General features: G+C 45.2%; 1 protein-coding gene across 2 annotated transcripts in view; it reads left to right on the top strand.

The window, feature by feature from the left end:
• COL5A1 (collagen type V alpha 1 chain) overlaps nt 1–24,976 on the top strand; it is a 159,315-nt gene that overhangs the window by 18,578 nt on the left and 115,761 nt on the right. For both annotated transcript variants that reach the window (XM_052814842.1, XM_052814841.1), the window contains exon 2: nt 18,975–19,142. In XM_052814842.1, the coding sequence (XP_052670802.1) occupies nt 18,975–19,142 (168 nt within the window). The remainder of the gene's footprint in view (nt 1–18,974; nt 19,143–24,976) is intronic.

Below are 24,976 nucleotides of genomic sequence, written 5' to 3'. Positions count from 1 at the left end.
TGTTAGATCTTGCTTGGGTGTCTCTATATGCTGTGATTGCATTGCTCAATATCATGTAAATGAATGCTTGTTGTGCTGTGTTCTTATACAAATTTATTTTTTGATTACCCATCTCTTAGGGACACATTCTGCCAGCCTTATCACCTTACCTTGTTAAGTAAATTGCTTTCAAACAATCCCAGTAAGTTCAGTGGCAAAGTAATATGCCATTCCTCAGTGGGAATAGGGCCTGGAAGAGTTATGTGGGGAGCATATGATTGTGCTAGGCTTCCGCAGAAAACCTCAGCTCTGCTAAGCACTTTTATTTACAAAGCTGGAGTTTAGTTGTTTCCCTTTAGAGAATTCAGTTGTCTGATGGAAAACTGGTTCTTCAGTGTTAGCAAAAATCAAAACAAAACCAAAAAAGCCCAACTTTTAGTGGCCAGTATATCAAGGTGTTGCTTTTGTGCATTTTACTGGCTTCGTTGGAGTATCTCTATAGTTGTCTGTGCCCTGGAAACTCAGAACAATTTGAGAAGTATTTGTTCCCTGATAAAATTGTGAATTCCTTTCCAAATTTGGCACCATTTTTAAGTTGGGGGGCATCAGGAGAGTGGGTCTGCAGTGAAATTAATCTTTCAGCATCTCTTTAATCTATTTTTCTGGGTTTAGTCTGAAATGTGAGGAAAAATCTGTATTTGGGATTAAAATTGCATTTCACTCCTGCTGGCAGTGAGACTCAATTTTCTTTATCTTTGATCTTTTCCTAAAGCAGTATCAAGACTTTTGTTTCATATTTGCTGTTGTATCTGACCCCTGGTAGAGCTCTGAAATAGCTCAGATCTGGGCGAATCATCACTCTTTAGCCCCAGAGTCCCTATGTGTCTTCCCGCTTTATTGTTTATACTGCTAATTCCCCAAAATGCATGCTCTTGGGTTTAAGGCACTACATGAACTACAATCTGAAGATCACTGGCAACCCAGGAGGGGGAAACCTGCATTGAAGGGGGACAATATCTTGCTAGGCTTCCCTCTCCTGCCCACTGACCGTGACTGAAAAGGCAGAGAAAATAAAATGTGGTGTGAATCGCTGCTGAATGTGCAAAGGGTGGGCCAAGTTGCTCTGCAGAAGTGTGAAAGACTTCAATCCCACCGCTTCCCTTTGCCGAGAGCATGCATGTGCCACCCTTTATGTTACCCTGTTTGTTTGGTGCTTTATTCATTTTTTTTCCTGCCTGGGAATGCGAATTTGCCCAGTTGCCTGTCAGGAGCGGGCAAATGGTGGATTGAAGGGCTCAGCATCCTACTGCTGCCAGGGTCCGGCCGTCTTCACCCGTGATGGTGCTCGCCCTGCTGCAGTGCCAAGCACCTCGTCTGTCTGCCAAGCTCCTTTTTCAATGTCATCTAAGCTAGTTGCTTGCAGTTAAGAAGCCAGAAGTATAATTTTCTGAAAGCACTTGGAGCATGTATGTATTGGGATACAAAAAGCATCATTATAGCAGTCTGCAAATATTACAGGCCTGACTGATCAAAGTTGTGATTGAGCTCTTTAAACCTCCAAGCATGGTTAAGAGGTCATGCCACAAACTAGTTCCAAGCAAGTGAAAATAAGCTTGAGACTGAGATTGACCTCTCCCAGATGCAAGGTCTTTTTGCTTACAGCCTGAGAAAAGATGTCCTGGAGATAGAACTACTAAAATACAAAGCCCTTTTCTTACCTATGGAGAGAAATGCTACACTGGTCACCATGCTAGCTGAGTATTGCATAAGGAAATCTTCAGTTGCTTCCATGCATTAGCTGGATGGGAAGCAGTAGGGGAAGGTATATTTTCATATATTTTTATTGGTGCTTTGGGACTGGTTTGTGGGAAGGTTACCTGATACTTATTATCTACCTTTTTACTAGGAGGGGAGCACTAATTGCTTGCTTGCTTGAGTTAAATAGGTTTGCAAGGATTCAAGTTCTCCTTGTGAATGCAAATAGAGAGGGTCACCTTTCCATCAGGCTCCCCACGAACATCTTGCACAGATTTGTGTTTGACCAAGCAACTGGGTGTTGAGGCACGGGTTCTCAGCACTGCCTCCTTATTCTGAAGGTAGCAGCTTCCCAAAGACAGCATTTCCTGGCTTTTTCCTCTCTTCACATCTGTCCTGGGGGTGGAAAGATCAATAGGAGGGGTGAGAAATTTTTCTTACTGTTCCAGCTTAGCTTTATGGCCCTGGATAGCTTCATTTCTATTCTTTCTCAGCCATGCTCTGATGGATTGTCTTGCTTTCATGCAGCTGGAATCCCAGCTCAAAAGGCCTCAGGAGCACAATAAAACTGTGAGAAAAGAGAAGGAAAAAGATATTGAGCAAGTGGTTATGTACTTCAGTCATCCATTGCTAGATATCAGCTAGCGGCATGATGTCGCAGTGTGTGGGGGCAAGGTGGACATCAAACCTCTGAGCCACATGTGCAAAATGAGGGTCATGCCCAGGAGCAAGCGTGGGTACCGGTCCCTCCCTGCATGCTGTGAGCAGGGCTGTGATGGCAATATTGTGTTTTCTCATCCCTTTTCTTAGAAGATTTGGCAAAGTTGGAAGGGCTTTAGGAACCAGCAGCTGAAGCGGTGATAGGGCTTGGAGGCTGGAGATGCAGGGACTTATTGAAACAAGTCAGTAGGGGAAGGTCCTTTCCAGAGGCTCTGGAGCAGGAAGAGATTTAGGTGCTGAACTTGACTATTTGCTCAGATTGGTGAATTTGAGAGCTGAGTGCCTGAGCCAGGCCACAGGGGAAAAGGGACCATGTAGAGAAGTCCGTGAAGGACCTGGTTGGAGGACCTTTACAGCTATTGCACAAAGCACAGCTAGAAAAATGCCCAGAAAGAAGAATGCTCTGGCAGGAGATGGGCTGCAGACCAGCAGATGTGTTTTTCTTGCAGCTCATGCTCTGCTGTCACTGGATCTCCTGCCCTCCCTGTTGAAGCACGGTCCCCAGAGGCACCTGAAGAGCTGGAGGTGGTGTCACCAGTTTGGTTCCTTTCCAGCAGTGGAAAGAGGCAATTTTAATAATGGGGTTGATGAGAGGAGTCTGAGTGCAGGGATCCCCAGGGATCTGCAGTGGTGCGATGTGGAAGTGTGCACAGAAGTGACTGTGAACAAATTTCTTGGCTGTTTCTTTAAGCCAGGAGTGGTTTTTCTTATCTTCTATTTCATCAGTCTACTTGAAACCTCACCTTAAAACTGGGTTGTGCACATTTTTATTCTCAGTAAAGACCACCATAAGTGCCTTGGCATACATTTCTCTTGACCTTTCTATGCTAAGTGGATTACTGTTAGCCACATTCTGTTTGAATGCTGCAGTAGGACTTCAGAATTGAGGCCCATTTGGCTGGGCAGCCTGCATGCATTCAGGGAAAGGCTAGTCCCAAAAGCAAGTAAGTAAAGCAGAGATGCATAGAAGTGACTAGTCCAGTGTCATAGCACAGTGCCGGTGGTGCGCCTGGTTTTTTCTCAGCTCTGAGTGAGCATTTCTGCCAGGAGACCTCTTACCCTTTGCCCATCAATTTTCCATTTCCCCAGCACGCAGTCAGCCAGAGGCAGAAGCCATCCCTCCTCCATCCCCTCGTGTCTGCAAGGAGATGGTCCCTCTTCTGACAGTCCCCCCTCCCGATTTCCCCAGGCGAGTGGGACCGCAGCGGCAGCTCTGGTGCTGCCCATCACTCAAGTACCACTTGTCAGTACTGCTGGGAGAACTCACAGTGGTTTTTATAACTGTCATTGGCCTCTAATTAGATGGCTGATGCCAAAGTAATAGTAATAAAAGGCTCTTTATTTAAAACAAACCCATGTGAATAATTATGTAAATATTTGTCTGGGCCAGTGTTAGTTTGAGTCCTGGGAAAGCTTTTTGGATGGGTATCTTGGATATTTCTTGTTAGCTTTTATAGTAGCATATTTCAATTTAGATGCTATCTTTAGGTTTGAATTCTCCTTCATGTATAATCGAAGGCCTGAAATGACATCTCGGCTATTAAGTGCAGCAGATATTTCCAAGAACAGTCAATGTGCAAATCACGTTGTAACTAGTTTAATAGAAAATATCTGAAGGTGGGGGGGAAATGGTCATGCAGCTGTGACCCAAATTTTCTAAAATCAGTTCTCGTCCCTGTGTGACTTGGTCACTGCTGCAAAACACCATAGTGGCAGCTGTGGGTTTGGAGCAGATGAAGCCATGATCTTATGGGAATATTGGTATATGATGAGCAAAAATCCATTGTCTCCTTTAAATCAGCTCCTGAAACAGTAGTGAGAGATTGTTTCTGACAGTGGCTTTGCTCGTCTGGGAGGGTTTGTCTCCTGTCACAGGTAGGATGGTGCAGGGAGGAGGGGGCTGGTGCTGGGTAATTAGTTCCTGATAGCTATTTGTAATGGAGATACTGCTCTGAGTGTATGAGGCGGTTAATGGGTTGGCTTTCTCCCCTAATGACTAGGGTCAGAGATCACAAGGGTCACTCAAGGCTGAACAGGAGTTTTTTGATATTACTCTAATGCTACTTGATGTGTTAATGGTAATAAACTTCCTTCCACCATTTGGTGCTGCTGGGACCAGGGAGCTGTGGGTAGGTGGGGAGGAATCCCGTGCTTTTAATGCAAAACCTCATGATGTGCCATTTCTTAATTTGGGCAGTAGGGAAATACACCATGTATTTGTTATATTTATAATGGGACTGGAAATTGGAAAGGAATGGAAGCTGGAGTGTTGTATTTGGATAAGCCTTTTGTTCTGCATGTTTGGACATCAACAGATTATATATTATTCTAGCTGGTACATAAAAACCCCTCAACTGGCCTGAAGTAAAATAACATTCATTCCCTGGTGACATTAACAAAGAAATCCATTTAAACACCTAATTGGGAATAAGATCTGCTGAATAAATACAGATTAGAACTGAGAAAATCATTAGGAACTAGTAACTTAAGTGGTGGATTTCTCCCTGCTTGCAGGCTTCCCTTGAGGGCATCACAGCTTTTTGGTTGGTTTGTGGTGTTTGTTGAGAACTGATGAAACTCATGGCTGTGGGTGGTTAATTCAGGCCTGCATCTTCTTCCTGCTCTTCTTGCCTTGAAAGCAGCACCTATGCTGTGCAGATGTGGGCTATATAAACTCACAAAGGAATTAATGATCCTGGGAATTTTAGAAAGCGAGCTTCAGAAACACTTTTCATGAAGTCAAGCAGATATTAATTTGAAATCTGCCTTCTGGCTACATTTTTTTGATGAGGAAAATCCAATATAGGTATAAAGTAAATGCTAAGGGTCCATAGATTTAAACATCTGACAAAAAATTAGTTTTACACTTCTTTCCCTGTGTCAAAATATTCGAGTGTACAGTAGTGCTGGAAATAATTCAGTGTTGGGCTTTTTAAAATCATCCAATGAAATATTTAAAAATAAAAATTACTTATGCTTCATACCATTAACTTTATGGACAACTAAAAACCCTGCAGTGCATAAAAATGAGTTTTTAGCTCCTAAATGACTGTATGCTGGAAGCATCCCAGCTGGGCTACCTATACAGGGGTGTGGGGTAGTGCCCTGTAGTAAACCCCTCTGTTGTTGTGTTCCCTTTTAAATGGCTCATGTGATGTGTCAACCATGCGATGTTGATTGCCAGTGTGACTGTAGCTGCAATGTTTACCATGGTGGAATTGATTGTAATTATGCAGGTGCTTGTGCTAATGTGTTTAATGAAGCTCATGGTTGGGCAATCTACTTGCAGCACCACAACAGAAATTAAAAGGCTGGGCATGGCTATAGGAAGGCTGTGGAGGGGGTATTGTTCCAGAATGGCTACTATTCCCCCAAAGCTTAGCCATTTTGGCTGCTCTTTCCAGACTGTATTGGCCTAGGTGATAGAAGATGCTGCCTGTCCCTCTACCTCTTGTCCCTTGTGTCCTTGCATCACAGCAGCTCCAGCTGTGGTTACTGGACAGCCTGCTTTAATGGTACCTCTTCAGCAGCATCTCCCGTTTTCCCTGAGTACCGCTGGAAGATGCCGAGAGGGGAATGTAACCCTTTGCACTACACTTGAGGGTGATCCCATTTCCCTTGGCACAGACTTCCACTTAGAAAGGGGTCCTGTGAGCTTTTTTCTAACCCTGAAGTGTCAAGAAGAGATGGGGCATTGGTTGTCCTATATGGATGTAGGGTGCTTATGCCTCCTGGTACATTCCGCTGTGCTTCCAGCCACTAGCATGGGAGGAGGAGATGAAAAAGCCCTGGCCGTGGTGTGTTCTGTTCCCAAACTGCCCTGACATTCATGTAGGCTGCTGGGTGCTTTTAAGCATCCAGTATAGGTGGGCTGGGGCTTCCTGCGTGTAGGGCATGACTGTATATCTCCATACGATGGCTCCAGTCTGCCTGATGAAATTCTCATCCTGTATCTGTGAGTGCTCAGTGACATTTTTGGGATGCAGTGAGATGGTTACCCATGTAAAATGACAGAGAGGGCTGCAAAATACTGCTTTTGCATGAAAACCCCAGTTCAGCTGTTTGAATTTTGTTTCTCTTTCTGAAAGGTTTTTGTTTGGGAGGGTTTGAGAGGTGTCATGTGGAGAAGACCGCTGCCTTGATCCACGTCTCCTTAGTTTCCTCATAAGGTGATGCCCTTCTTGGTTCAATGCCAAGTAGCTTGGATGCCAAAAAGAGGAAGAAAGGTGCCCTCTGATGTGCTGCAGCATCTAAGAGCAGCAGGCTGGAGCAGATGGTGGCCCTGGCAGCGTACTGCAGCTGGCTGAGGGAGGATGCTCACACTTGCTCTGACAAAGAGGCTGTTATGTCAGCTTTTCATGTATTATTTTCCCCCTGTCTGGCAGATGAGCGTGCCAGCTTCTTTCTTCCTTGCAGGAATAACTATTCTGCACCCCGTTAAAACTGGTTGCGGAACTTCTGTTGACTTTAATGTGCTGCAAGATCAGGCCCTAATTAAACCTTGCAGAGCTGTAAGTGGTTGATTGTTACAAAGTACTTGGAAAATGCAAATGCTGTCCAAGTGCCAGATCGTCTGGAAACACATGGTGCTCCTTAGAGCAAAGACAAAAGGTTGAATTTTCCTTTTCCTCCTTCAAATGCACCTGCTTGAGAGCTGCAGGAGCCCCTGGGTTGGCTGCAGTTGGCTTAAGTGTGAGTCCCATGGCAGTGCAGTGAAACTGGGGAAGGCAGTGGATATCCTGTAAGGCCGAGCCAGAAAATAACGATCACTTATAGAAGCAGTAAATAATGTTTTGCTTAAAGCTGTCATTAGCTTGAAGTGAAACCTGTAGTTTGGTTGGGTTGCCTTGACTGCGTAACGTGGGGATGCTGGAGTGTGACTCGGAGGTTGTCCCCAGGCGATGCTGAGATGTCTGCAGTCCCTGAAGCGCTCTGCTCTGGCGTGTGGTCCTGGGCTCGAGCTGTGAGCCCTGCCTTGTGTCAGGACAGCTCAGTGCGAAAGAGATGCTGCCTCTGCGACCATCAAGTCTTCCCTGTCACCAAGCTGGGGCTATGTGGTCAGATGTCTGCAAAGATATTAGCTGGTTCCTCATCACCTCCTGCAGAAAAGCATGAGGTGTCATAGGCAGAGGGGACAATTCTCACAGCAGAGGTGTGGTTTGTTTTTTTTTTTTTCCCCTCCACCTCAACCTAGAAAACCTCAGTGCTAAACCTGCAGAGCTGGTTTCCAAAGAGCTGGGGCAAGGATTTGCTTAGGAAGAATGATAGACTCCTTGGATGCAATCTCCATCTCTTGCTGGTACATCTCCACGTGCTCCCTTGGGGCTGAAGCAATCCAGGGGCTTTGCAAAGATTTTAAAGTGGGGTTTTTGAGTAAAGGAACCAGAGACTTGGGGTGGGAGGGAAGGAGAGGAGAGTGTCTGTTCATTTGCACATAACTTGCATCCCTTTATGGCTGGCTTTCAGAAACTGTTCCTAAACCTGACCTCTCTTTAAGACCTCTCAGTTAATCATTCAGAAGATGGAGTCATGCTCTGTCACTATTTCCTTTTGCAGGTCTGCTGAGCGTGTGAGCTTGTAGTTTTAATAACTCTAAAAGTTTTAGACTCCATTCACCTTTAGTTTTTTCTTTAAAGGGCAAGACTCCTGCCAGTAATCAAACTGCTGCTGGAAAATTTCCCAAAATGTCATAGTGACCCAGAAATACTTGATCCAACTGGTGGGGGATTGGAAAGCTCCCCCTGGACCCTGGTAGCCGGGGACTGGGGCTGGCCGGGATGGGAGCCGTGGGCAGGGTGGTATGTGAGGCATCTCCGCCGCAGCCGGGGCGTGCGAGCAGAGGCAATGATGGTGACTGCGAAAGCTGGTGATTCACCTTATTCTTTTGACCTTGCTGTCAGGACAGTCCCATAAAAACTCCTTGGACACTGAACAGTCGTGCTGAGTGCTGGGGGTTTGGCAGGGCTTGACTTGGGCTCTGCCTTAAAAGGCTTTCTGCTTTTCACTGGAGCTGATGCAACGGTTTGCTTCAGTGGAGAGGGGGGTAAAAAGTTGTGCTGTGGGCCCCTTCTTGGGAACAACTGGTGAAACCCAGTGCAAATCCCCCTGATCCCTGCAGGGATGGGGAAGGCTGCCCGTGAGCAGGGAAAGGGATGCTGTGCATTGGCTTGGCAGCCTCGGACCTGCCCTTCTGCAGACCCTACCACTGCCCTTTCCCTGGGCTCTGGATTTTGTCCATCACTTTTTCTCCCAGGATTTGTGGGATTTGGGGTTCAGCAGCTTCTTGAAAGGGGCAGAAGCCCCTCCTTTGGGTGCTCTCCTCCATGTGCTCTTGGCACGCAGCAGCGGGCTGTCCCTGACTTCCCAGTGACGGATGTGTCACTTGGCCGTTCTCTGGCCTGCGGAGAGATGTGCCGTGGCTCCCACGCTGGCGTGGGGCAGGAATTGCCCTGGCCAGAGCTGTTCCCATGTCAGAAGAAAGCCCGTCCTCCTCCCTGACCCTTTAGCACCCTTTTTCCTCCGCTGAGCAATCTGTGTGCTCATGGAGCCAGCCCTATACTGCTGTATTTTTCTTTCCCCTACCGGGGGAGAATCCGAAATCCTCATTTTTTTTAAAATAGGATATTTGCTGCTCTTGAATGGGGCTGGGATTTCCCTCAAAGTCCTAAACGTTTTCCTGTTTTCTGTGCATTGTGTCTTTAAGTTTTGCATGGCATTTGCAGCAGAGATTTTTTTTGTGTGGTTTAATTATATTCTGTGGAGGAAAGGCCTGCTCTTTGCTTGCTGTTAGCTGCTAACACCACTGCTTTGTTAGAAACCCAAATGATTGATTATTTTTAAAAAAAAGATTTACGCTCAAAGGAACAAAGATTATTTGATTCTTTGAATTTAATGTAGTCTTGCAGAGCTGCTCCAGTATCAGTTCTGGGTTTCTTTCCCTTTTGGGATTATGCATATGATCTTTCGAATCTGACTCTGCATAATGGTTTCCTTTGTTCACAGTTGGGACTATTTGGGCCTTTAAAAAAAACCCATAAGGGGATGACATGAGTCATTGGTGAAATATTCGGCTATCTAGAGCAATGTGAATTGACACAGCTCTGTTGCAGCTATTGGAATGAGCTGATGTGCACCAGATGGGTATCTGACCCCTTTTGTAGCTGGCCTTTTTTTGCTGTATTATGCCCCTTCCTAGGGAACAAATTTTCATATCTTCAATCCTGCAGTTCAGATTCCTTGATTCTCCTCCTGAAAATGCCTTTCCTCTTTGTCCAAATACATCATTTTGTTTTACTGGGCTGCTGGGATGCTGAAGATTTTAGGGGCTGTATTAAGTCCATCTAAAGGATGCTTGAGCAAGGGTAACTGGAGCTTTATATTCTTATTTTTTGTCTATATTTTGTCTTAGCCTCTGCCATCTTGTTTTAGTCAGTTATCTGAGGGCTGCAGCCAGGAGGTCAACAGTGGTGAGAAGTGTTTAGATAAGGAGTAAAAATTGTTGAAATCCCACAGGCATGACCTGGAGACTCCAGGTTCCATAAAAATACATTGCTAAGTGAAGCAGCTTCCAGTTCTTATGTGTGTTTGGCCATCTCTTACGGTTCTCAGCACAGGAATGTTTACCCCTTGGTATTTAATTCCTTGTAGAAGCCAAGACATCCATTTCAACCTCTGGGCAGCTGGCTGGGGAGCGAGAAACCCCAACCGCGCTGAAAGGTGCATCCTTCCCCCTGCACGCTCCGCTCTGCCTTCCTGGTCGGAGTTTGGTCCTCCAAAGGAAATAATTGAGCGTTTATTTTGCACTAAGAACAAACTATCTCGGAAAAGCATTTCAAGCAGCAAAAGCTGGTAAAGACGGAAGGGAAAGGGTCTGTGTATTTGGCATGTTTTTTCCCGCAGGGCAGTAAAGCACCCAGCGTGTTGCCCTGCCAGTAGCTCTGTCGGTGCCGAGGCTCAGCTCCCTCCTGGAGGGATCCTGACCTTGGCCGGGTTTCCCGGGTTGGGATTAAAGCGCGGTGCTGCTGCTGGGTCACAGCTGGCTCTTCCTCTCCCATATCGCTGCGCGAGTGCACCCTGGTCTGACCTCTCACAGCTCGGCAGCTTTTTGGGCTTCGGTTGGAAATTACCTTTTGCCTTAAAAAATACACAATAGCTTCTGTCTCTTCCCGGGAATGGGGTTTTGCTGGGCGTTCGGGCAGCCCCGCGGAATCCTCCTTTCTTGTTTGGGAAGGTAATGCATGTGGCGAGACAGGGCGGTGCTCTGCCTGATGGTTTTTGTGCAGGATATATTGATGTTAATTGGGGAAAATAGGGTAATAACTTCATACTTGTCATCTGAGTACCTGAAAGTACCTTACAAAATTATCTCTTGTAACTTCCTCATAACACAGCTGCTGGTGAATTTCTGGCTTAAAGATGACAAAAATGAGAGATGGGGATGTTAAGGAATAGGTTCTCTGGTGGCATAAGTAGACCTTGTTTCATTAAAGCTGGGAGTTTTAGATCCACCTTATACTACTGAGTTACCTGGCACTAACTGGCTTGGCCAAAGCTGTGTGGGTGAGACAGCAGCCCAGCTGGGGTCGGGAACTGGCTTGGGGTTGTATTCTGCTCTTGGAGATGGTGATGGAAACCTGAGGCAACTCCTAGTCAGATCTTTGAATTTACCTTGGTGCAGTCAAGCCTAGGATCCAACTCTTTTTTTTTTTTCCTTTAAATTTTATTTAATCTCTCACTCTTTTACCTACTGCCTTTACATCAGAAAGATAAATTCCCTGTTCTTCATCTATGGAATATGAGTCCAGTTATTCTTTGTTTTGCATCAGTTCATAGCGATCCCCTTTGGCTTTGAAATGCATGAAACTATCCTTCTGGATAAGGTCTGAAGTGACGTGGGTAGTTAAGGAGGCAGGGAGATCTGGGAAAGCTCTTGCAGGTGTCTGAGCACGGTGCTTCCGTGCACAGCCACGGGGCTGGAGCGGAGGGCCAGGACACTCGGGTCCAGTTGCCCACTTTGACTCTAAGGAGTCAGGACAGCAGGGTGGGCACAACAGAGCCACTCCAGCCAGCCTGGATGCTGTTAGAGGTCTATGTGCAGGAGAAACAAGGCAATTTAAGTCAGTTGGTTAATTGTTGGCAGGTTAACTGCAGTGTATCGCTTTGTTTTTTCTGTGAAAATGATTCTTTCCACCTTTCTGTGGGACTTGAGATACTTTTCAAGGAGATGCTACACTTGAAATCTTTATTCATGTTATTTACTGTCATTACTTGCTGTGGGGTAAGATGACATGTTTGTTTTGTATTGCTTGTTCATACAGGAAGGCTTTGCTTCCCAGTAAACCTGCTTCACTGGTGATGTGACACTTGGATACAAATACCCAGACTGGTGGGTTATGTATTAAATGATGAGAAAGTTGCAGAGGACATGTGGAATGAGCTGGGAACATAAATGCTTATTCACTCTTCACCTTGTGACCTCAAATCTTTGGCAATAATTGCACATAAACTATAGTATGACTAAGTGCTGTGTCATTAAGTCCTGAAGGTCTGTGGATGCCCTTTAGCCATTATGAAACCGAATGTAGAAAAATGGTTCTCTACTGTTACAGGATGGTGACCCCTTCTCCAGCCACCCAAATGTCTCAGTTATTGTATTAATACAATGACAGGCCAGCTGTGCACAATAAATGTGTCTCAGGATGCTGATGAAGAATTTTTTCCACTTTGAAGGGTTTTGTCAGGCAAAAAGTTCAAGAAAGGAGACTTTCTTGATTCTGAGTTCTAGGAATGTGGTCAGTGAAGACACTGAAGGCATGCTTGATCTTGTCAGATAAGACTGAATAAGCTACAGGTGTACCTTAAGGTGGCAGTGGTAGTGTAAGGAGAAGGCTTTGACCTCTTAAGCCCAATTTTGGCCACAGCTGTAATACGGCTGCTGTGTGGCAGTGCAGCCGCTTTCTTGTTTTGTGGACAGCATGTTGCACTGGGCAGCGCTGGTGGTGTGTGTGCAATTTTGGTTGATTAAACTGCTCTGCTAAAACCTTTTTGGTTTTTGGTCCATTGCGATCTTCAGGGTCCTCTTGACCATTTCAGTGAGATGAGCAAAAGCGAGTTGGAAAAACAAATCTGTTTTCAGCAATACACCAATTTTTGCTACAGCATCCTCTGCTGCTCCACTGGAAAATGGTGGAGGTCTGCGAAAAGGAAGAGGTGGATCTAAGTGCAACCTCATTTGGAGCGTGCAAACTGCTGCAGGTACAGCTCTCCTTGCAATGAGGGCACTGGCCTGGTTGGGGAGGTAGTTTTCTTGTTGACTGGTGGATGCGTGGTTTTTCCAGGCCCTCGGAGGAAGGGACAGGCTGGGCACGGTGTGGGAACTCATCTGCTGCTCTCATTACCGCGAGTGTTCTCAAAGGGTTAGCTTTGATCTCTGGGGATGTCAAGGCAGAGCCTTTCACTAGCAAGCAAATGAATGTAACGGAGCCATTAAGAGTTGGGGTAGGCTTTCCAGATGTGCTCTCCGTACTGCAGAAACAGCATTGCTGCTCCTTCCAGTCCCATGCTGGGTACCCAGCTCTGGGGCACCTGGCACGGTGGGCTGGTGGGTGGCTTGGAGAGGCTGGATTGCCTTTGAGTCCTCGTTATCCCTAAGTGCTAAGTATGCACTGTTAAGTTTGCAGTTGATGTATAGTGTTGTGGTGTTGCCAGCTTGCTGGGATTTGTATGAGGGGTCTTGTGGTACCTAGTGGGGTTTTCTTCCCTTGTTTTTCTGAAAGTTTCTCCTCCTAGAGCCATGTGATTGCTTCACTTAAAGTGAAGCAATTTAAAAAAAATAAATTATCTTCCCAAATGACAGCTGGAAAAGCTCGAAGATCACAGTGAAAAACTGGGAGGCAGCTTTCAGAACAGATTTATAAAATTTCTTGTGCATAATTGGGCTTTAATAACAGATTCATAAACCCGACTATATATAGTTGGGAAAAAGAAATATATTTAAACATTATAATTTACTGGAATCCAGATTATACTCTTTGAATGCCTGTCTTTGCCTTTTGACCAGTGCATATTAGTGCTGCTCAGTTCACCCTGAGCTGTGTGGGGTGACTGGGGAGAGCAGCCACCTCTGAATGCTGGGATGTAAAGCAGAGAGGCCACAGAGAATGACTGTCACCAGCACTGCAAGGCTACAACAGCTTCAGCCTTCAACTCGGTGGCAAGTTTAAATATTGTGGATTTCCTTGGGGATAAGGATTTAATTAAAAGACCTTGAAAAATGATGAGAGAGAATTGTTTTGAGGTTTGTTATTTGTAATTTGGTAATTTTTCAGGCGCTGGAAACGGGGATACCCACAAGTAACATATAAGCGACTTATGTATCCTGATGCTTGATGAAGTGGTTTGGGGCCTATTCAAGAGCTTTGCTTCAGGTGTTAAAAATTATTATTAGAGGCATAAATATGGCTTAGATTAATGACTTCTAGCTAATGCTGTATATGCTGGGATTTTCAACATGGTCTACAGAAGCTGCAGGTCCATCTTGCACTGAACAGCACCACTTCCATTAGGTTCTTGGGTTGGGTTTTTTTTGGAGGGGGGCATAGTGTCTTATTTTCCTGCTGATCCATCCTGCTTTTAAGAACATTAAGCTGGGGACCAGCCAAGGGGGTGATGAAATGAGAAGCAGGGAACTGGTGACATGTGCCCTTTGGGCTCATACCCATTAGACCTTGCAGGAGTGAAGCAAGGACAGAAATACTGAGGAAAGCATAGCTTCCCCTGCTGAAAGCAAAGCAAAATGCCTTGGCCAAGGAAGATAAAATTAGGAGGGTCTGGGCTTGATATGAAGCTTGGTGGAGAAACTAAACTGTTTAACCTTTGCATAATGGTTGTGTGGTAGATGGTGCATGGAAAAAGTCTTAACTGACCTTCACTGCAGTTGCTAAGGGTGGGCTGGTTGTCCACTCTTCTGCACTGTGACTAGCAAGTGTAACAGCATTTAAAAAAAAAAAATCCTTGTTTATTATTGCATGTCCTGAAGGATCAGCCAGACTTAAGGCCTCTTTTTCCTCTTAAAGTTTGATTTAAAGAACAGTCAGGGAAAGGAAAGGTGGGGATGAATGACTTAGTCATGTTGGGAATGGGGTTTGCCCACAGTTAAGGGTGTTCAGTGTGCTCTAATATTCACCTTCGGATATTAATGATGCTCTGGTTTCCTTTTGAGTTCCTTGGGGATATTTCTGTTCCTGCATCCCACAGCTGAGTCCGAGCAGGCGGTTTGGCTGTGGTCGAGGGTAGCAGGGAATGGCCACACTGACCCTATTTTGGCTGGAGCCTGTGCCCAGCCCAAAGCCAGGGAGTTTATTTCAATGAATGCTGCTTAATTTGCTTCAATATTGATGTGTAAGAAAGAAAAAGTGGCTATTGGCCACTGCTGAGTGGGGGTGGAGTTATAAACTTAATACCAGCTGCCTCTGTTCCAGGTTTTAACAGGTAATTAAATAATTTAGGATCAGATTAACACAAAGATTGGCCTTGTGGTTAAAGCCTTGGTCAGATGTGGAGGAATTAGGGATTTAATTCCTCCTTTTGCCACTGTTGGCTCATCAGTGAGCCATTCACCTCTGCTCTGTTAAAATGGGAAGTAATGCTCCTTTCTGGTCTTGTTCAAGGGCTTTACATGCTGCTGGGTGCAGGCTTTTGGGGCAGCCTCTGGTCTGATTTTGGTCTAATTTTGGCTCCTTGGGGTTTGCCTCTGTGTACCGGGTATATTGCCACCCTCCTCCAGAGCAGCAGGGATGGAGCTGCTGGTCTCTTTAGGGAGCCCTGTGCATCTCGAGTGAAAGAATGATCCTGTGTGTAATGCTGCATAGTAATGTTATTCATAAAACAGCAAGGAAAAAAAAAAAGCTTTCATAAAGCAACAGCTAATTCAGTTCTCAGATGAAAGCCAAGCCCAGTGCGAGCTTGTAAGAAATACCCTGTAGGGCCTGATTTTGGTTAGTCTAGTCTCTGTCCTTCTGTGCACGATGCTGTCATCGCTCCTAACAGGAGATTGCTGAGTTTAGATTTGGCTGAAAAATCAAGGGCAAGTAAATAAACCAATTAACTGGACAGGATTAAGAGTTGCTCCTGTGTGAAGCTCATCTTTCTGGAGAGAGCTGGAGACTTTTATGCTGCTTAAGTCCTACTCAAACCGGTGCTCTTTGTGAACTGTAACACAAGTGGTCTGTAGGGCTTCAGGTGGCTTCTCGCCTCCTCTTTGATTTCCAGGAGCAAGCAGAGGTGAGACTCGTGCACATCTGTGAACAGAGCTTATTTCCTCTCCCGCTGGTTACCTGCGTGGTTTGCAGTTTGTGCGATACCCAGGCTGTTACTTTAATATCTTGCTTTGACCTAATCCATCATAGTTATGGAGGTAAAGAGGATTTTCCTTCAAGAGGAAGATGAATTGGATGTTGTGTTTGGAGGCTCACAGCGGCACAGGGAGGCAGGCAGGTGCTTGGATCACCCTTTACAAATGAGAAGTGCTGCACAGGGCATTGGTGATGGGTGAGGGCTGCTCAGAGGGCTCCAAGCAGGGGCTGGAGCACCAAGCCTGTGATATGCTCATGGCTGGTCGCTTCTGGAGGAGGTCCAGCTCCCCTGAATGCCCATCACCTTGCAATAACTGCTGCGGGAGCTTTTGGCGAGTGGTTGCCATGTGGCTTGCAAGTGGTGTCATTCTATTAATGTATAGAGCTGGTGAAATCTTCTGTTTTCATGTCACGCTTCCTTCCTCTCAACAAGCTGCACAATTTTAGCTAGAAGATCATGACTATGAGCAGCATTTAACTTGTCCAGCACTGTACACTTCTACAAGATGACCATGACTAGCTCTGCTGTCAGCCAGGGCTCCCTTGCCAAAGGAGATGATGTTCACACAGGTTTTGTCATAACAGCAGCCGAGCTTTTGAAGGATGGATTCTTCTGCAGACGTTTTCTGTTCCTGCAAACCCCTCGGCCCCACCGTGGCCGCTCTTCGCGGGATGGCTTATGTGCAGTGCTGCGAGAGAGGTTCACATCCCTGGTGGGGACCGGGCTGATGTCAGGAGTCTGGAATTCACATCCCCTCCCCCTTGTCTTTGCCTTTTTCCCCTCTCCTTCCTAAATAAATGTTGGAGGCAGCTTAGGAGCTGGCTGATTTGAATCTCTTGGAGCACAGGGAGGTAACTGGAAGCAGAGCTGGAGTTTTATTGTAATTTTAGTTGCTTAAATGCAGCTAGGGCTGTATGTATGCAGATTTCTGTGTGAAATAACATGGTTAAAGGCAGTGGGAAGGTCCAAGTGGCAAGGACAGCGTAGACAAATGTGTGTCATCCATATACTGTCTAATGAGAATGAGAGATGAGGAAACATTACAGCTGTATGCTGCTCAGGCCAGGCTCTCTCAGCTGGTTTATTATCTGCAGTGTTGACTTGGATTTGCCATATGTTTGTAATCTCTCATTGAGGGCCCAACTTCTCAGGATTATGGAAACTTCTAAAAACTGCCTAACAATGTACATGAATTTTCCATGCAAATATTAGGCTGATCTTCTTGGTAACCAAAACTTTTTATATTGTAAAAGATCTGTTCATGCTATTTCTTTCCATTGCTGGGGTGCTTGTGTTCAGTGCTGATGTGCATGCTGTATGTAGCCCTTCCTCATGGATGCAGCCAGTTACATATGGCACATCCCTTGCAAATCCTTTCCCTCTCTTTCCTCTCTGGTCTTTCTAGTAATACGCTTGATCCCAATATGAGGCCAACTTTTTTCTTTCCCTTGCAAGATTCCCCCCCTGTATTTTCCTGCCTTTTGAGATGTGTCGTTTTTCTGCAGTAGCAGTAATGCCACACACCTTCCCGAATGCAGCTTGGCTATTTGTGATCATTTTGTGAGCTGGTAATAAGCTTTGCACCCTTGGCTGCACAGTGTGGCAAGATGCCCTGAGATGCTGATGGAAGCTGGGACAGCCAGCCCAGGGGGTTAGTCTTGGGTATCATTGCAAACATCAGACTATCTAATGTGTGGCTGTCCTTGAGGATCTGAATAATATCATTCTTTGGGGAAAGCAATAGATCAAGTGGCAAAAGAATACAGCTGTGATATATTGTCCAGGCAAGGCTAAATGAAGCTGTCAGGCAGACATTTGCTTTGAGCACTGTTAGGGGTTTGCTTAGTTGGGTGGTTCATATTTCTGACAGCACTTTGCTTCAAGTATCAAGTCAAAATTCAAAATAATTTCTTTTAAGCATTTAAAGTCAGAGCTGGTTATTCCATTTCTGGAGATACCATCTCTCCTGATGTGAGCAAGACCAGATTAGGAAGTTAATGAGACATATTACTTGCATTACTTAATCGATGTTCTAGAGACCTGAACATCTGGAGGTGAACCAGCCCTGACTTTGCTGGCATGGGGAGCACTGGGTGTCAGACAAGCTGTCTTCATTACCTAGTTTAATGTCTGCAGCAGCAAGAGCCTCAGGATACAAGCCTAATAGGATGTGGTCAAGGGGGGCTGTTGAGGAAAGGAGCCTTTTGCTTCATGTCATTAGTCAAAATGCCCATGCAGCTTTTTCCTCTCCCGTGAATGTGTGTTTTGTTGGCTGTCCAGCTGCGTGCTTGTATGCACTGGTTGTTGAGCAGAAATCCCAGTGTTGTGGTGGGGAATACCTGGCAGAGAGGGGGAATTATTTGATGGGACTTGCCTGGGCTTGGGCTGAGTTACAGAGGGGGCTATTGGTGCTCCGCAGTGGAGTTGTTGCATCCCTGCCCCGTGTCACCTTGCTTCACCCTGGGCAGGGTTAGACGCCGTGCACAAACCCTGCGAGGGTCTGGGTGAGCCTGCAGGCAGCGTGACCACCCCACGAACGCCAAAGCACTATGCCAGGGTGCTGCTCTGCCCTAACTTGTTTATAACCTGAGGCATGGCTGTGGGTTTACCTGTTATCCCGGCTAGTGTGAACTTATGTGCGGTTGTTTTGTAGGGGGGGGTTGGGTGGGTGTAATCCTTCAGGGAAGCTTGCTCAGGTATTTGCTTCAAAATAACTTTTTGGATCAACCAACTTAAGAAAAAAGAATGGAAATGTTTGCATCGGTGTGATGGCAACTTCTTGATTTAAAGCCTTTCTCTCAGATCATGAATTTCCTGTCTAATGCTTAATCTTCAGGATGTACTTGAATGACAGAGATTGGGTGAAGACATCCAGAAAATATAACTACCGTAGCTAATAACATAGTGTATTCTCCCTTCTGCCCTAGTGCAGACAGCTGATCAACTGTTCCTCTCTGCATTGAATTAGTGTCTTTGACCAGCAGTACGGCGTTCCAGCTTTGAAGCTGGTATTAACATTGTATTTGCAGATGTATTGAAAACATATTTCATCTGTTTTTAAAATTGTGATGATTGATTTGTGTGATGCAGGCTAATACTGATTTGGAAATGAGCAAGTGCCAGTCCTGTTGCCTGCTAATTCTTGTTTTCTCCTTTTCTTTTTACAGCTGAACCTGCAGACCTCTTGAAGGTATTAGATTTTCATAGTTTACCTGATGGTATAACAAAAACAACAGGGTTTTGCACAAGCAGAAGATCTTCGAAAGAAGCAGATGTTGCTTATAGAGTAACAAAAGATGCTCAGCTTAGTGCACCGACAAAGCAGCTGTATCCTGGTGAGTCTGCAGCTTTTTATTTGTCATATAGAAATACCTGCTCCTTTTCTCAGATTCTGCAGGCACATATAGGGCACTGCGCAATTCCTTCGTTTTCCAAGGGCGTTTGCATGCTCCCTTGGCAGGGAGTGGTTCTGTTGTTTCAGGGGGCTGCAAACTTTCAACAATCAAATAACATTGCAGTAAGTTGTTCTTTTATCACTGCATTTGCACATGGTGGCGGGTTTCACTGCAGAAGATGTGGCCAATGCCTACATCTGTTCCCTCCTGTACTAGAAAGTTTCTACTGTCTCATTATCACACAGTGACATCCAGCTGGGGAGAGAGACTTGGAAGATGCGAAGGAAAGCAGACCGTGTTTTGTTCTGTGTTTGTGGAGTGCCAAGCACAGTAGGGTTTTATTCTGTGGCTGTGGTGTCTCTCATAACACAAATAATCACCATATAAAGATAATACACTGCCCCACAAGAACAGATGTCCCAAGAAAAGTTGTCTGAAGAAATCGGAGGTTCATTAGAGAAAGCCAACAAGATGCAGGAGTTCACAAAGCCCTGGAAGAGCATATGGGCTACTGACTGTTTTATTTGTCACTGAGGATGCACTGGAGTCTAATTTTTCAGGCCAAGGGACAATCACTACTGTAGAGTAAAATGTACTTGTAAAAAGGCTGGACACATTATGGACCCAAACTACTCGCTGCCTGAGAGCTTCCGTCTTGAACATGTAGTCACCTTCAGAAGTCTTCCTTCCAAAGCCATATGGGAGCACTGCTGTATCCCTGTTTTACATGGGGTGCTGGGAGCAGGCATGGTAGGACTTTGTAGGTTTGGTGAGAAAATTTCCTTTGCCAAGGAAGGTTTAGCAATGAGGCGGAAAGACGTTGCGTGTAACTCATCTGTGAAGCAGTGTATGACTTAAGCAAAGCAGACAGACACATTTTCCTTTGGTGTTTGTGACAATTAATAATACAAAATGCATTAGCTAAATCAGAGGTAATGTGGCATGTCACTACCAATGTTTTTTAATTAACATACTGTATCTATCAGACCCAGCCTGTCAATGGCCTAAATGAGGACTCTGAGGCTGGACTGCTGATGTGCTTGCATCCTCCAGTCCTGTATTTCCTTCATTGCATGTGTTATCACTAAGGTTATTTTCAGACTTCATTATTATCCTGCTGTGACACTAAGCAGGTGAATTATATTTAAGCTGTGGTGAGCAGGAGCATACCCTGTGTCTTGCATACAAACTGAGAGCCTCATGTGAAGGTGAGAGCAGCTGTGCCTGGGCTGTGGGTGGGTAGCCCTCCATGGCATGGTCAACCCTTAGTGAAGGAGCTAAAAGCCTGTTTCCTTGCCTGCAGAAGTACTGAACAGACCCTGTATTTGTTTTTATTGCTGCCCATGGCAGGGCAGTCCCTTCTGACTATAGATAATATCGTCTGCCCAACTGCACTCCTCTGCCAAGTTGTGCCTTCATGTCCCAGAGGATTGTGCCTGTGGATGTGAGGAATATCCATCCCAGGGACAGGCAGCAAGGGCCCTGCAGTGGCCCCTGAGTCTGCCCATCTGTCCCAAGGCAAGATCAGCTGAACCTAACCAGTGTGTGTTCAACTGCTTTCATATACTCTCTTTCCATGTATCTGAAATGACTTGAAGTTTTGGCCCAGCTGGTATTGTCAAGCTCAGAAGTGCTTGAAGGAAATGGTTCCAGTTTAGAATATACAACTGCAGTGGATTTGAGAGCTTTCCAGTAGTTGCTACAGCTACTGTGAAATCATGCCTGATCACCTTTGCGGTACGGAAACCAGCAACCAGTGGTGACCATGAGATATAAAAGCAAGAATGGAGTATTCTGGCTAATTAATGTAGCAAGGAGACTGGATGACACCACTTATGACAAAGGTTAACACAACAAGACAGCATGCAGGACTGAATCGTGGTCACAGGAAAGAACTCAGCCTTGTAGGATATTTTCTTGCTTTTGTCCCACCTTACTACTTGTATGTCCTCACTGAGTTCTTGGTTTGCATCTACTGTCGTCTTTGGGTGAGAAGATGTGGATGGTGTTTCCCTGGTGTCATCAAGCAACTTTTCAATCATTTCATCATCTGGACAACCATGGGGTGATTGAAGCAGCTCTGTCCCTCTCTGGAGACTTCCAAAGTCATTGAGTCTGCTGCTTGTTAAGGAAATAGGAAGGGAAGAGCAAAGTAAAGAACCCCCAGTGTTTTCCATCAGATCCACAGATGTTTCCTCAGTACATCTTCATAACTAGATGTGACTTCAGCTCACACCACCAAATGAATGAGAGAGGAGATAAAGATAACAAAGTAATTGCAGTGCAATGTACCAGGGGAAATGTGGTTTTAGTGATTTCATGTTAACAGGCGGGTGGGATGTAGCATAACTTTCCCTCTCTGCTATAGAGCACCGTAGGCAAATGTACACCGCACATAATATTTTGTGCTAATTAGAAGTTGGTGCTTTTCTAAGATGGTAATTTTATGGGCTTTGCATTCTGCTTCCACAGCCACAGCCAGCAAAGCAAGATATATATATATAAATATATATAAAAGTTTGTCTGTTTTTTTTCAAGCCCACAAAAGTGAGAAAATCTGCTGAGATGCTCTTTGTCCTTGCTCCCTAAATAAGTTCTGTTTCCCAGCAAAAACCGTGCTTTTCCAGCAGAGGCAAGAAAGGCAAAGTTTTCAGTGGCAGCCAGCAAAATGTCATTTGCATTCTTCTAGCAAACTCTGTATTCTCCACACTGCTTGTGGGTGTCTGCATATATATATATTTAAGAGCTCAAAAATCTCTATTATAGCTTGAAGAGTCATCTCGGAGGAAAACAAGCCATTCTAAAATTGAGAGTCTTCTCAGATGAAGAAAAAGGCCAGAAGTTGGTGACACCATTGAAGAGCTGTTTTCCTTTGAAAAGTGGCTCTGGAAATGACACCATCTCACACAACAGATCTGCTTTGTGTTTGTGTCAGGAACTGGATCAGCTCATTGTTTTTGCTGATTTTTCCCCCCCCCCCCCTCTCTTAAGCAGCTAAAGCTTTCCTGTCCTTCCCACATCAGCAGCAGGGCTCTTTATTTTAGGCTGTGTTTGGATACACCTGCAGGATCTGGGCTAGGAAGGAGCTCCCAGCTGTCCCTATTTTGAAGACCATGAGATTGTACAAAAGCTTTTAATCCCTGGTCATGGTGCTGAGGAAAGAAGAAACTCAGCCTGACTCTACTGGTTTGCATATTGGGGCATACCACAGATGCAATTTGCTCAAGTGAAGCTAATGGTGTCGGCATGCTGCGTGGGATGGAGGGATCTGTGCCCACCCTGGACCTCCTCGGCTCTTTCCGTGGCCCCGTCTGCAGAATTGGGGTCTTAATCCTTCACTGCCTTGCAGGAGGTCACATGTAGTGAATTTGAAAGGATTTGGCCATGGGGTAAAAGGGCGATGCTGAGCCAAATTCGGCATCGGTGCGGTGCTGTTAAGTGAAGAGATGGATGCGCAACATCTCTCAGCGTGAGCTCATTTGATGTGAATTGAATATAAGGGCTTAATCCCAAACCCATTGTTGGGGGGCTGTCTCCATTGTCTTTAAGGGGATTTGGGTCAATTTCTGTGTGCTTCATATTTATTATGATGTATTTATTAGTATTGCTGTCTGTGTGGATGCGTTTTCATACATCATTCAATAGCCTGGGTCATTTCTAGCTATGACAGTGAAGGCATTGTTATTTTGCCAGGACAGCAGAGCAGTAACAGAGTAATGTCAGCTATAATTCATCCATTATGGTTATTTGGGTTGAGAAACTCACATCACCATGGAGACATTTTAATAATAATGAAAAAAAAATTAAAAGCAGCTTTTTAATGAGTTGGCAGCTTGTCCAAGTTGAAAGGTACTGTATTGTGGATTCATAATGAAATTTTGGACATGAACTATTTTACATAAAAGGCCCAAAACTGTAGCCTGTAATTGGAACCAGGAAGGCGTATGGTCTTGATTCAGCTCTACAGGAGGATTTGTATAGAGCAGGAGAGAGATAAAGCTCAGTGCATCCTATGGGAGGCACAATAATCAGATGCCTGCATTTGCCAAATATGTGGGTCTGTGTCCTAGGGGGAAATCAGGCTGTAATTATGGCATTTAATTACTGACTGTGAGTCCTCTATTCAGAATACTGCTTTACGCTTCTTTCCAAATGTTATTTAACTAAGGTGAGGGATATTAACTTGGTACAAACAGTGTGTGCCTCTGTAGGTATCCTCAGATATCCCCCTCGGTGTGCTCTGTTTGTACAAGCTGTTTGTAGCAGTGCTGGCTTTTGATGCAGCCCAGCCTGCTTGTGCATCCTCCACCCCACAGTATAGCCCTGTGCTGGGCAGCTAGATGTGTTTAAAACACTGGTTTGTTAATAAAAGTTAAAGCAACTCCCAGGCAGAAGAGGAGAGGGCGAGCTCATGGCCTCTTTGTGTTTGAACTTGCTAGCTTTGCTGTGGTTGGAAGAATTCCCCACTCCCATGTTCCTGTCCCCTCCCTGGGTCAAAATCCCTTATGCAGCCCTGGGATACCATCTAAGAAAAGGGTGAAGGAAATCTCTTTGAAGCTTATGGGCACCGAGCTTGGATGTTTTTTGTGGTTTATATGGCTATGCATCTGCAGTTTAAAAATGATCCATTGTGTTGTTCCCTTCCCTGCGTGCCACCGGCTGCCACACATGTAGATAGTCCCAGCACACACACACACGGCAGTGCCCACGGCAGGGCTGCCCCACTTTACTCTGCCCTGCTGTGGTTTAAGATTTCTCAAGCAGATACCCAGCAGTACAATGCAATCCTTGTTTCTGAAAGCCTGGACCTTAAAGGAAAGATACCCTGCAAGTCTCACGCTGCTGAAATGCAGCATCTGAGGAGGTTATGCCCTGTAGGTACCCTCTGTTTCCATAGGTCTCACCTCCAATAATAATTTCATCAAGAAAGCTCCTTTACTAATGCTTCTGGTCTTTTTTAAGATGTCCTGTTTGGGATGTGTGTCCAGGCTTTTCAGTTTGGACTTATCTTTCCAGTCTGAATGGCAGAGAAAACCCAAATGGAGGAGTTGTATCCTGCACAGGGTGTGACTTGATGCCCATATTGACTTGAAACCTGAAATGTGTTCGTCTGATGTTGCAGGGGATTGACCTTTCCCCTGCGCAGAGCATTGCCTCTGTACTGACAGTACCTGCTTCATACTTTAATGGCTTTAATCCTCCAAGCCTTGCAAAAATACAGACAGGAGTTGCCTGGGATCAGACAGTGTTGCCTTCCTGAGTGGAGAAGAAGCTAGGAAACTTGTTAGATGCTTTTTAATAGGCAGACAAATTAGCATCTCCTACTGATTGCCAGATTTATTTCTGGTTTCAGATTTTTTTTTTTTGTCTGCACCAACCCTGAAAGCCAAAGCCACAGAATGCTCTGTTCTTGTCTGGAATAGACAAAGCCTGATGCAACTTCCCTACTCCCTTAAATAAAACCCTTCAATATTGTGTGTGTGCCTGACTGGCATGGGATGCTTGATTTCCTCTGTCCCTCTGACATCTTAAGTTAATTTGGGGACCTCATGATATATGAAACAAAGTTTTTGCCTTGTCTCCTAAAAAGCTCTAGAGCACACTAAAGAAGGGTTAGGTGCAAATAATACAGATTTAAACCAACAACTTTCTTTTTTTAAAAGAAAAAAAACCCACTTCTGTTTCCCAAGCACTATGGTCTCATCCCAAAACAGTAGACCCCTTGCCTTCCTTTGCTTGCAAGTTCAAATGTGGGATGGCTTTTGGCTCTGTGA

Source organism: Harpia harpyja, chromosome 19 (genome assembly GCF_026419915.1).
Source record: "Harpia harpyja isolate bHarHar1 chromosome 19, bHarHar1 primary haplotype, whole genome shotgun sequence".
In the NCBI taxonomy this organism is placed as follows: Eukaryota; Metazoa; Chordata; class Aves; order Accipitriformes; family Accipitridae; genus Harpia; species Harpia harpyja.
The sequence above is the reverse complement of the archived record's forward strand: the minus strand, read 5'-3'. Positions and strand labels throughout refer to the sequence as shown.